Genomic DNA, 12,100 nt, shown 5'->3' on the forward strand with positions numbered 1-12,100 from the left:
TCTCTACAGACCGAATCCATTCTATTGACCAATATTTAACCCTTAAACATCTCTCACAAACCTATAGGAACTATGTCCTCAATACTTATCTCCACATTGAACCCAAAAACTTTGAAGAAGCTACCAAACATGTTCAGTGGAAGGAAGCTATGAATGAAGAATCAAAAGCTGTAGAGAAAAATCAGACTTGGGATTTGGTGCCTCTTCCCAAGGGAAAGAAATTAGTTGGCTGCAAGTGGATATACAAGATCAAATACAAAAGTGATGGAACTATTGAACGGTTCAAAGCGAGACTCGTTGCAAAGGGGTTCACCCAAACTGAAGGAATTGACTACTCAGAAACTTTTGCTCCAGTTGCTAAAATGAATACAGTCAGAATTTTGTTATCAGTTGCTGCAAAAAAAAATTGGAACTTGATGCAACTAGATGTAAAAAATGTATTCCTCAATGAAGAACTCACTGAGGAAGTATACATGGAAATTCCTTCCGGTATAAGCAGTAAGAGTGGCTATGCATGCAAACTGAAAAAAGCTCTTTATGGTCTCAAGCAATCTCCTCGAGCATGGTTTGCCCGCTTGAGTGAGGCTCTTGTTCAATATGGTTTTAAACGAATTTCGGCAGATTACACCATGTTTACTCATATTCATGAATCTAAAATTACTATCCTACTGGTTTATGTCGATGACATTATATTAACATGTGATGATGATATATTTATGTTGCGTGTGAAGACATTTCTTAACAAACAGTTTGAGATCAAGGATCTAGGAGTCTTGCGGTACTTCTTGGGGATTGAAGTTGCACATTCAGATAAAGGTATTTTCATATGTCAGAGAAAATATACTTTGGATCTACTTAAGGAAACAGGTAACATTGGAGCAAAAGCTGCCGACACACCTCTTGAAATAAATTGTAAATTGAAAACTAATGAGGGTGACATTGTCGAAAATGTCCAAAGCTTTCAAAAGCTTGTTGGAAAACTCATTTATCTTACTGTCACCAGACCAAATATCATGTATGTTGTCAGTCTTATAAGCCAATTCATGCACAAGCCCAGGTCTTCACATGTCGAAGCAGCTCATAGAATCCTTCGATATTTTAAAGGAACTCCTGGGAAAGGAGTTTTAATGAAGCGGGGGCAGACATTGGATGTTGTTGGATATTGTGATGCTGATTGGGCAGGCGACCCAAATGATAGGAGATCAACTTCTGGATACTGCACCATTGTTGGGGGTAATCTCGTCACATGAAAGAGTAAAAAACAGTCTGTAGTTGCCAGATCAAGCGCCGAAGCAGAATACAGAGCCATGGTAGCACGCACATGTGAACTGATATAATGGAATGAAATTCACGATAAAATATAGAAAAATATATGAAACGAATAAAAAAACTCTCATTCTCTCTCTAAACATATGAGTGACCTAAAATTCACATGTAATGAAAAACAAAATTGATAAAACATGCTAAGAAATATTTGCCAACCAAAATACTCTATATCTGTGTGTGTGTGCATATATGAAAGACCTAAAATCAATATACAGTGAAAAAAAAACCTAATAAAATATGCAAAAAAAAACATACAACCAACAAAAATACTTTCTCTTGCTCTTTCATTCCCTGTATACAAGTGAATTACCTAAAAATCAAGATACGAAGAAAAGAATACCTACTAAAAAATGTAAAAAAGTATGAGCCAGCTACAAATACAGACTTGCCACGGATTCTGCATTCTTGCTTTCAGCAAGTATCTTTTCTTTTTCTAACAGAATTGAGATGGGAACAAAAAAACATAAGAAAAGACCCATTGAATGACTGGCTTCCTACAAGGATATCTCTTTTAATAAACAAAGAATTGGTCAGAACAATCATACATTAAATTCAACTGAAAAGGTCGAGCAACCCAAATTCCATTAAATCTTAATTGGTTGGCAGAAACTCATTCAAAAATATCAAATCCTTGCAATAAAACACAATGCAAAAGCAAAAAATGGAAGCAAGTGCTAGTGGGCATGCCTGCAAGACTTTAAGACCTTGAAGATGAGATGATCTATTCCACAAGCATGGTCAATGGTCCATTGTTCCACTAGCTCAGACAACAGGGCATATATGGCTCCAAGCTATTGATGTTAGGTATTTTAACAAACACTTGGATTGCATCAACATGACAAAGAAGAAACCCCAAACTTCCTTTCAACAATCCCTCGTGTGCACCAACACGATCAAAGAGGCCTACCTCTACTACGACCCGAGCCTCCACAAAAGCAGTAGATCGAGAACAACCATTATTGAGAGAGTGCTTCCACAAAGGCAGTAGATCAAGCTGTCATTGTTGAAATACCTACGTCAACTAAACCAACACCTGAGATAGACTGCGAGGAGAGAGTACACCTCGAGTGAGGGATCGAGGATTTTGAGCGGGGTTTCGAACGAGCATTTAGAAAAAATGTTCCAAGGGTGGGGCCATTACAAGTAAGAAAGTGTTTTTGTGTTCTTCATGGACACAAGAACACTTTATCCTCCACTGTTTTTGACAACCGTTTGGTGAGTATCACCTCCTTCCAAGGACAGGTGTTCTTGGAACAACACTTACATATACCAAACGCTCCTGTAAGGAATGCAAGGAACAAACTCCATTTCGATATGGCAGCCGCTTATAGCTTAAAATTCATAAATGCATCCCTGAGTTGAGCTGATTAGACAGGCATTATGCGCACATTGTCTAGAAATTTATCCTCTTTCCTTCTTGTAATTGAGTTCGAAGGGAAACCTGGACCTTGGGAAATAGCAGGAAAACCCCTTCTCAGAGGGAGATGCAGCCCTCTTTTCTGAAGAGTCACCAACAAGGAAAGGAACACAATCCTCTTATATCGAGTTTTGTTAACTTGGTGACGGCTTACCAACAATTTCATGCTAATGAATTTCCACTTGGTCGACTCTTTTCAAGTACTTAGTGGATAGATCAAATCAAAAACAGTAAAACAAAAAGCTGACTGCTTTCACTTGCTTTGTTGACCTTAGTTTTACAAAAGGATTACAAAGCTAGAGCCCACAATAGAGTCACATATATTGTTATACAATTGCTGGGGAAACCGCACAAAGCCCTAGTATCCTCCAACCGTACACTGGAAATAATGTTCTGAAACAATTAGAAATAACCGCCCAATAGGCAAGCGAATAACATATCGCTAGCCGCACATCTTTCCAAACTTATAAAATAGACCCTCAAATAATCATTTATGTGATAAGATAAAATTGCCACTGAACTCAAAGTTAATCTTTTTAAGCATAAAGTTTGCTCGGCAAGTTAACTGCACGCCGTTTGTCCACCATGGCCTCATTCTTTGTCACGAGCAACTTCCCTCTTTCATCACTACCCATCAAGTTCGACACCTCTTCTCGGGATCAAATCCGTCCACCTCGAAACTTGCCAGTCACCTGGCTGTTGAAACTAAAAATGATTTAGGAATGGAATATGATATATATTGATTTCATTTAAACTTCTTTCTCTTGATACGAAAGAACATTCTCGTTAAATAGAACTAGCTAGTTGTTAAACAAGTTTGGATTCAGGAAGGGCACCTTTGTAGCCGGCAACCACGCACCTCCATCGATTAAACGACCAACAGTAAATTTTCTGGCATCAGCTGCGCTCATCAAATGGTAGCCAGGCCAATCCACCCTGTGCCTGGTACTTGCGCCTGCACCCCTGTTCCTGTTTTCCCCGTAGTATAAGGTCCTCAGTGCAAAATCACCAGCCCAAGGTCACCAACCAGCAGGGTTTATGAAGCCACCAATGTTAGAGAGCATGATCACTGTCCTCGAATATTCCTTCCACGTCCTACCAAGATAGGACTGCACCACGCCGCGAGCTGCCGCCACCTTCAGCCATGGACCGGCCAAGATGTTGCTATGTGTAATGGCAATGCCGGTCTTCCGATATGGACATGCTGTGCCCTGAGCCGTCACCATGTTCGCCTGGCCCAACAATGGCATCCGAGCGTAGATGTTACAGAGTTGATCATATAAAAATGGTTGGTTTACTGTATTAAGCAGATGAGTGGTTGTGGTGGCCTTCAACCGCGATCAATCCAGAAATTTTGGTGAGAGAGCACCAATATGTCAACTTTTAATTAAGAAAAACAATAGTATATAAATATATGTGTGTTAAAAAAGCAAGTGAATTTAGGGGGCGCTTCAATTTACGTGTCTCACTCTAAACTCACATGACAAACGTCTGCACACTGAAACGCACCTTATGCACTTAGACATACTAATAAAAACGTTTTAAAATTGATTCACTTGCTGGATGTAAATTTTAAAATTCACTTAGATTACGGGAAAAAATGAAGAAGGTTTAGATACGGGATCACATGCTTCTTGGGTAGAAACTTAGGCTGCTTTGGTATTAGTTCCTTTGTGAAATTGGATTTGACGTTCTAAGTTCTAACGAACAGCCATTCTAATTTCTTCTACGATGTTTTCTATGTGTAGATATTTACTCAACATGTTTAAACAGAACGCAGAACCTGACGTTGTGCATATGATTTGAGTATTAGATCCAAGCAAGATAAGCATGTTGACTAGATGTTGCCGTTCTAGTACTAGATCCATAAAAAAATGGACAAACACGCGATCCAAGTTTTGATCATTTTAAGACCAAGTTCTTCATTAGTATCTTCTTGGGCTTGGATTTCGTATATAGTCTTAAATTGATGGATCCGCTTACCGACTCCGTTGAACAAGAGTTGGGCACGCACTCTTTTCTATGTAGAAATTTGTGCAATAAGCGACATGCCACTTAAAAAGAATGACTTTCATGTGAAACACTTCATTTATTTTCTAAAAAAGCAAGAAATCCATGCTAAAATTATTCCACCGAATCCCAACTGGGGTCCATAAAAACCCTTCTTGCTTGCTGTCAATGAGAAGCAGTGTTCAAAAGGTGATGAAAGGGACAAGCAACTTTGGAGGCAGCCGCGCCGCCCTTGACTGACAGTCTTACATAGCGAGCCTAGCAAGCCAGCCAGCTCATTCACCGCAAATTTATAGGCGCGTCAATGGATTGGAATATGCGAAGCAATTCCAATCCATATCAGGTTGGTTGATTCCAATTTAATCGACCGTAAACCATTTCAACTTACTGGCCAATTCCTGAGTATCACGCGTTAGCTTTCTACTTACTTTTAAATATTTTTAGACTTTACGTTTTTCTGTTCTTAAGTAATATTTTAAAAGTGATTTTATAATATTTTCAGTCGATTCATAACTTACTAACTGAGTCGGTGAATCAGCTTCACACCCATTTAGTTCACAAACCGACTTTTGCAACAAGAATATGAGCTAGTTGTCAACGTGTAAATGAAAATACTTTTAAAGTGAACGAGACATCCTCCCCGAGTCACAAATGACGTCAAATTCGCCATATCACAGAAGGGTTGCCGTCAAAATGAGAAGCTGTACTGCACATCATATAGACTTTCCCACTTAAACCTCAAAAACTGTGATTGTTTCTCCAAATGTATACAATAGACGAATTTTAACATAAATTGCTTACAACTGGAAGATGGATTTCAGAAAAAGAACGTTTCATAAATTCATTCCGCGGTTTTCCATGGGAAAGCGAGGACTGCTATATAAGCCCCCATCTATCGGACAAGTAAAGCACACTCGGCTAGCAAGCTAGAGAGAGAGAGAGAGAGAGATGACGCGCTTCGTTATGATCTTCCGCGTCTTCACTGTCGTCACTTTCATATTCTTTCTCGTCCCTCATTCTTTCTCTCAGAACGTCACTGCACCCGTCACCCCTGATAAAGCCTGCAACATCACTACCAACCCAGACTTCTGCAGGTCCGTCCTCCCACCCTATGGCAGGTCCGACCTCTACGACTATGGTCGCTTCCTGGTCCGCCAATCGCTGCACCAATCGAAGAGGTTCTCTCACCTCATCGATCGATCCCTCAGGGACAACTCTACCTCTCTCTCCGGCGCAGGGATCGGAGCCCTCAGAGACTGCATTGTTCTTTCCCAACTCACCACCAACTACTTGAGCTCCTCCATCGCCACCCTGAACGACACCACCACCACCACCCTCCCCGTCGACCAGGCCGACGACGTCCACACACTCCTCAGCGCCATCGTCACCAATCAGCAGACGTGCTTTGATGGGCTTGCTCAGGCCTCCGTCTTGAAACGCAAAGGCGACCTCTACCAGCCGCTCGTCAATGGGTCCAAGCTCTACAGCACCTCCCTTGCCATGTTCACCCATTCCTGGGCTCAGAAGGGCCACAAGAAGCACAAACAGGGCCGGCAGCTTCTAGATGAATTAAGGGTGAGGAGAGATGGCCTACCCTCATGGGTGAACGGTGGTTTCTTCCGCTCTGGACCAAGTAGAAGGTCGGTTCAGCAATCTGTTCGCGGTGGGGCACCAGTTTTGACCACTGTGGTGGTGGCCAAGAGAGGGAAGGCGAATTTTAGCAGCATCAACGACGCCATTGCAGCCGCCCCTGATAATGTGAACGCCAGCTATGGTTACTACGTCATCAAGATAAAGGAGGGAGTTTATGAGGAGTACGTGTCTGTCAACTCGAGCAAGTCGAATATAATGATGGTAGGGGCTGGCATCAACAAGACTATAATCACCGGCAACCGTAGCGTCGGTGATGGCTTCACCACCTTCAATTCCGCCACCTTTGGTGCGACCTTCTCCTCCCCTTATTGATCTCAAGGTTTCAAGTTATTTGTGTTCGGGTATTGGATTTTAGTTTTTAAATGTGAATATTCTTTTTGGTGTGGTGCAGTTGTAGTCGGGAGGAACTTCGTGGGAATGCGACTAACAATCAGGAACACGGCCGGACCAGCCAAGCATCAGGCGGTGGCGGTCAGGAACGGCGCAGATCTTTCCACATTCTACAAATGCAGCTTCGAGGGATACCAAGACACTCTTTACGCTCACTCCTTGCGGCAATTCTACAGAGAATGTGACGTCTACGGCACCGTCGATTTCATCTTCGGCAACGCTGCCGTCGTCTTTCAAAAGTGCAAACTCTACGCCAGACTGCCATCGCAGGGCCAGTCCAACATGTTCACGGCTCAGGGCAGAACCGATCCGAATCAGAACACCGGGATCTCCATAATAAACTCCGCTCTCTTGACCACACCAGAGCTGGCGGCGGCCAACGGCTCGATCCAGTCGTATCTTGGGAGGCCATGGAAGGAGTACTCGAGGACGGTGTATATGCTGTCAAACATTGGTAGTTTGATCGACCCTGCTGGTTGGGCACCCTGGTCTGGTGACTTTGCATTGAGCACTTTGTACTATGGGGAGTATAAGAACCGAGGTGCGGGTTCGAAGACGGACAAGAGGGTTACATGGCCTGGATTCCATGTGTTGGCTGCTGTGGATGCGAGCAATTTCACTGTAGCCAACTTTGTTCAAGGTGATACGTGGTTGGATTCCACGAGTGTGCCCTTCTCAACAGGGTTAATTTGATTTAGAATTTGGGACTTTCAGCAGAAAATGAGAGCGAAAAATGAGTAACAGTAAGCTGTTTTAAATATTTTTCTTTTTGGTTTCTAGAAAAGTATCTCGCCTTTGTTTTTTTTTTGTATTTTCATTGTTCTTTCATAACTCGTGTCTCTCTTTAGAGATAGCAACATATTCCAGTTGTAGTTGTTTGCGCTGTTATATGATGAACACGTCCATTTACTCACAATTAAAATGATTCTTTTAAGGATCTACGGTCTGAAGTTTCCTGAAGCAGATCGGAAGTCTGAAGTGGTCACCAGATAGCCGTGTACTGGAAGCAAAATCGGGGACGGGATTAATTACTAAAATCTGAAGTGACCTAAATACTCAACCCTTCGTTTACGTCGATCTGACGATGATGAATGAACGTAGGCAGACGGAAGTTTTCTGATAGGAGCCAAATGTCCGAAGCCTTTCACATTCTCCAAAGTCGTGGGTAGCCGCCAACTATATGAGATCCTTCTGCATGCCCTGCCCCGCCGCGGGTTTATTTAACTGGGACCCGGGAAAGAGATTCTGTAAGGAACCTAATGCAGCAAATACCAATTAATAGTGTACAACTGTAAACAGTAAAACAAGGTTTTACGAATTATATATATATGCCCTATAATTGGAGTTTGCTTCGGACAAATTAATGGCCATTTTTTTGGCGACGCGTTTCTAAAACAACTATGGTTTTAGAAGAAAGTTACAGGACAAATGTTATCATGGGAGAATGGGGATCGGAATTTGTCAAAGGGAAGGACAATAACGACGAGAAGGAAGGACTTTTACCAAAAAAGGATGATCTCCGCCTTACATATAAGACATTCCGTGAGCATCATGAAATCCGGACCATATTTTATTGGTCGCTCTATTGCCTAGTACTTTTATCACGTTAACTTAAGACTGCCTTCCTCTCAATTTACAACTAGGTGACTACTGTGTTTAAACCAGGTAACGAATAGGGGAGTCAAAATTGCCAACGTTTCATTCATCTTCTCCCTTTTAACTGGTTATGCCACCTTTTTGCTGTCCATTAATATTCATCTTGGAAATGATCCTGTGGTGGGTTGCAGACTGGCATGATAACGAAAGTCAACGACAGACTATTTCAAGATTGACTTCAAGTAGGAAGTGAAAAGTAAAAGAAGAACAGTTCTGAATTCAGATCCACAAGGCAAGCAAGAATAAAATTAGAGTAAAGTCAACCACAGCATGTCAACAGAATCGCACAAGCGCGGAGAGAACAAGAAGAAAAAAGTTAATGTTAATTGTGACCAGTGATCCCATTCGAATCGCAACAAATTCTCCGTCAGTTTTTGGTCCTCTCAAACTTGGATGGGCCGAAATATTTGACTCCGTCACAGCATCCCATTAGCTATTCCTCTTTTCCCCCCTTCTACTCTGTCCTCTCACGTCATTCATTTGTTTTTCTTCTACCACTACTTCTATTTTCACCTTCGCGACATGCCAGCTTGACTTGCAAGCTCAGCCTTCCAGAAACAAATTTGTTTGTTGCAAAAAGAGCAGTCAAAAGGTTTATTTATATGTTGAACCATAAATCAGAACGCTTGCATATTCAAACTTCTAAAGAGAAAAAACAAGCAGATTCACTCAATTCAATCTCATAAAACAGCGACTCTCCCACAATGGGCACGTTTTTCTTCTTCATCATCTTCAAGCCAACCCACCTGTGAAGGGCACAGTTGTCTTAGGCAGCCACACATCTCCATGGACAAAATTAGACACCGTGAAGCCTCCAGCATCGTTGGCCATCATCAAGTGGAATCCCGGCCATTTAACCCTCCTACTAGTGTCTGCACCTGGCCCACGGTTGCCATACTCACCGTAGTATAATGTTCCCAGAGCGGAACTACTGCTCCAAGCCAGCCAACCGGCAGGGTCGATCAAGCTGCCAAGGTTGGACTGCATGACCACCGTTCTAGAGTATGGCCGCCACGGCCGGCCGAGAAAGGTCCTCACGTTGGTTGCCTTGGATAATTCAGGACCAGCCAAGATATTGCAGTTTACAATGGAGGTGCCAGTGTTCTGATTCGGATCCGACCTGCCTTGTGCTGTCACGGTGTTTAGCTTCCCAGGCGGCAGCCGAGCATAGATGTTGCAGTTCTGGAAGACGGCAGCCGCATTCCCAAAGATGAAGTCCACGGTGCCGTAAATGTCGCACTCCCGATAGAACTGACGGAGGGAGTAGGCATAGAGAGTGTCTTGATATCCCTCAAAGCTGCATTGATAGAACGCTGAAAGGTCCGCACCGTTTCTCACTGCCACTGCTTGGCCTTTAGCTGGCCCTGCTGTGTTGCGTACTGTGATGCCAATTGCTACAAAGCCTTCCCCTTGTACAGCTGCATGCCATTACCAGTCAGTTTAAGATCATATATGTCACCGGCCGTTTCTTGAAATGTAACACAACATTGCATTCTTGAACGACCAAGCAAATTGAATTACCAAGCAAATTGTATCAGACAAAGTCAGTGGGCAATGCGCTAGCCTCTATCGGAATTGTGTCGATAATATAAATATACATAAAAAAAACAGTAAATAAACAATCATGCATAAATAAAGATAAAAACATGTAAATGAATAATCATGCATATTTATGTCTGTATATGTGTAACGCGTATCTGTGGGGAGACTACTGTATGGCAGCAAAGAACCACTGTATCTCGGGGTGGGGCAGGTCCAGTTGGGCATAAACCAAAATGGGGACCACTTAGATTCAATATCAGCTGCTCTCCCGAAGTGTCACCATATGATTAAATATGACCTGATTATATGTCATATGAGCGGCTGGTTCACCATAAAAAAGCCGACCTGCTCTTGTGAAACTGGAGGGGACCATGATATGGGCCAGCACACATATGATAGTAGTCGTTGAAGAAGCGAGAACGAGCAAGGTTACGATCCTCACCAAGGGTTGCAGAGTTGAAGGTGGTCGACCCGCCTCCGACGCTCCGGCTGCCGGTGATGATCGTCTTCCCTATCCCGTCTCCCACCATCATTATGTATTTCTTTTTCTTATCAATTGTCACTTGCTCCTGGTACTCACCGGCTTTCACGTGTATCACAAAGTAGCCGCTCCCGCCGTCGCTCTTGAAAGGAGCCGCAGCAATGGCGTCGGTTATGGTGCGGTAATTTCCGCTGCCATCCTGGGCGACCACGACGTTTCCCACAGTCTGGAGATCCATCCTCCTACCGGAACCATGCCGGAATATTTCCTTGTCGACCCAACGGGGTAGACCATCTGGTGCCACCTTTAGCTCGTCCAGCAACTGTCGACCGGGCTCGAGCTTAGGTACCCAGTAGTGGGTGAACAAGGCTAAGGATGCACTATAGAGTCGGGATCCATTAACCAGAGGAGCGTAGAGGTTGTGGCCTCGGTGTGAGAAGGAGGCTTGAGTAAGTCCGTCATAGCAGGTCTGCTGGTTGGTGATGATGGCGCTCAGTAGGGTATGCACCATGTCGACTTGCTCATTCGGCAGGCTGGAGTCGGTGCCGTTGAGCGTAGTGGAGGAGGAGGCCAAGAAGTCGGTGGTGAGTTGGGAAAGGAGAAGGCAGTCGTTGAGGGCGGCCATGGCTAACGGAGGGAGGGTGGCGTTGCCCTTAATAACATGGTCGATGAGGGAGGAGAAGCTGGCCGACTGGTCAAGGGACTTGTTGACCAAGAATCGGACGTAGTCATGGAAGTTGGTGCGTGTCTGGGGGGGTATGAGGGACATGCAGAAGTTGGGGTTGGGGGTGACGCTACAGGCATTCTCAGGACTGATCACTCTAGAAGCAGAGTCGATCTGGCTCAGAGTTTCAAATGGAAAGCATGTGAAAGAGATGAGGAGGAAGAGAATGATGATAGAGCGTGTCATCTTCCCGTTCGGTAAGTGGCGATTAGTGAGACTCTTCCTCTCCCACCTCGATCGCTTGCTTTCTTGGTGTGTGCACCATGGGAAGTGGGCTCCGATCTATTTATACTGCTGATGTTTATGATTGCGTTATGTAGATATTGATTGTTTATGAATTTTTTTAACTCTTCGTGACACTGGAGTCAACAACCAAGTATCAGCAGGATCACACTCTCTCGCCCTTGATTCAGCAACTCCAGCAACCTAATTTGACTCCACCACAGGATGGACGCAACTCGGTTGCAACATATAACAAAGAATACCCACTACTATGCGACGTTGTCCGCGCAGTATGGGCTTGTCCCTTTTGCCATTTCTTGCAGTTAGGGCCTCCCTTCAAATTATAGAATTCGCCATATGATCATTTTAAAAGAAATTAAAATTCTTTATCGTTTATTTTGGCTGTGGATATTGAATAGCTCATCAGTTCATATCATCCGCCAAATCACTTTCGAAAAGAGAAACAGAAAGATATTATCTGCACCATCTTGTTTACACCTTTAGCCTTACGTTTTTAAATGCTGCACCATCTATATAGACCCGTAATGAGAATATAAATTGGCTAACTTGTAAGATAGTAGGTAGATCACGACAAGTCGCCTGCCCAGAAGCTAGACAACTAAGACGTCATATCTGAAACCAATGGCTTTTTTAAGCAATAGCCGCTCATCTTGAGACT

General features: G+C 43.5%; 2 protein-coding genes across 2 annotated transcripts; one reads left to right on the forward strand and one right to left on the reverse strand.

Moving 5' to 3' along the window:
• Positions 1-5,695: 5,695 nt before the first annotated feature.
• LOC116261875 (pectinesterase-like) lies at positions 5,696-7,668 on the forward strand. The gene is made up of 2 exons (XM_031640788.2): positions 5,696-6,692; positions 6,798-7,668. The coding sequence occupies exons 1-2, from the start codon at positions 5,702-5,704 to the stop codon at positions 7,487-7,489; spliced, it is 1,683 nt and encodes a 560-aa protein (XP_031496648.1). The 5' UTR covers positions 5,696-5,701; the 3' UTR covers positions 7,490-7,668.
• Positions 7,669-9,184: 1,516 nt separating this feature from the next.
• Positions 9,185-11,385, reverse strand: LOC116262700 (pectinesterase-like). The gene is made up of 2 exons (XM_031642181.1): positions 10,437-11,385; positions 9,185-9,870 (listed from the first exon to the last, which is right to left on the reverse strand). Exons 1-2 carry the CDS (start codon positions 11,383-11,385, stop codon positions 9,185-9,187), a joined length of 1,635 nt encoding a protein of 544 aa, XP_031498041.1.
• Positions 11,386-12,100: the final 715 nt, after the last annotated feature.

Source organism: Nymphaea colorata, chromosome 10, assembly GCF_008831285.2.
Source record: "Nymphaea colorata isolate Beijing-Zhang1983 chromosome 10, ASM883128v2, whole genome shotgun sequence".
Classification (NCBI taxonomy): domain Eukaryota; kingdom Viridiplantae; phylum Streptophyta; class Magnoliopsida; order Nymphaeales; family Nymphaeaceae; genus Nymphaea; species Nymphaea colorata.

Coding starts and splice junctions, on each gene's coding strand:
- LOC116262700 (XM_031642181.1), bottom strand. CDS start 11,385: ATGACACGCTCTATCATCATTCTCTTCCTCCTCATCTCTTTCACATGC. Junction 9,871..10,436: donor CTTCAACTCTGCAACCCTTG/GTGAGGATCGTA, acceptor AATGGCATGCAG/CTGTACAAGGGGAAGGCTTT.
- LOC116261875 (XM_031640788.2), top strand. CDS start 5,702: ATGACGCGCTTCGTTATGATCTTCCGCGTCTTCACTGTCGTCACTTTC. Junction 6,693..6,797: donor CTTCAATTCCGCCACCTTTG/GTGCGACCTTCT, acceptor GGTGTGGTGCAG/TTGTAGTCGGGAGGAACTTC.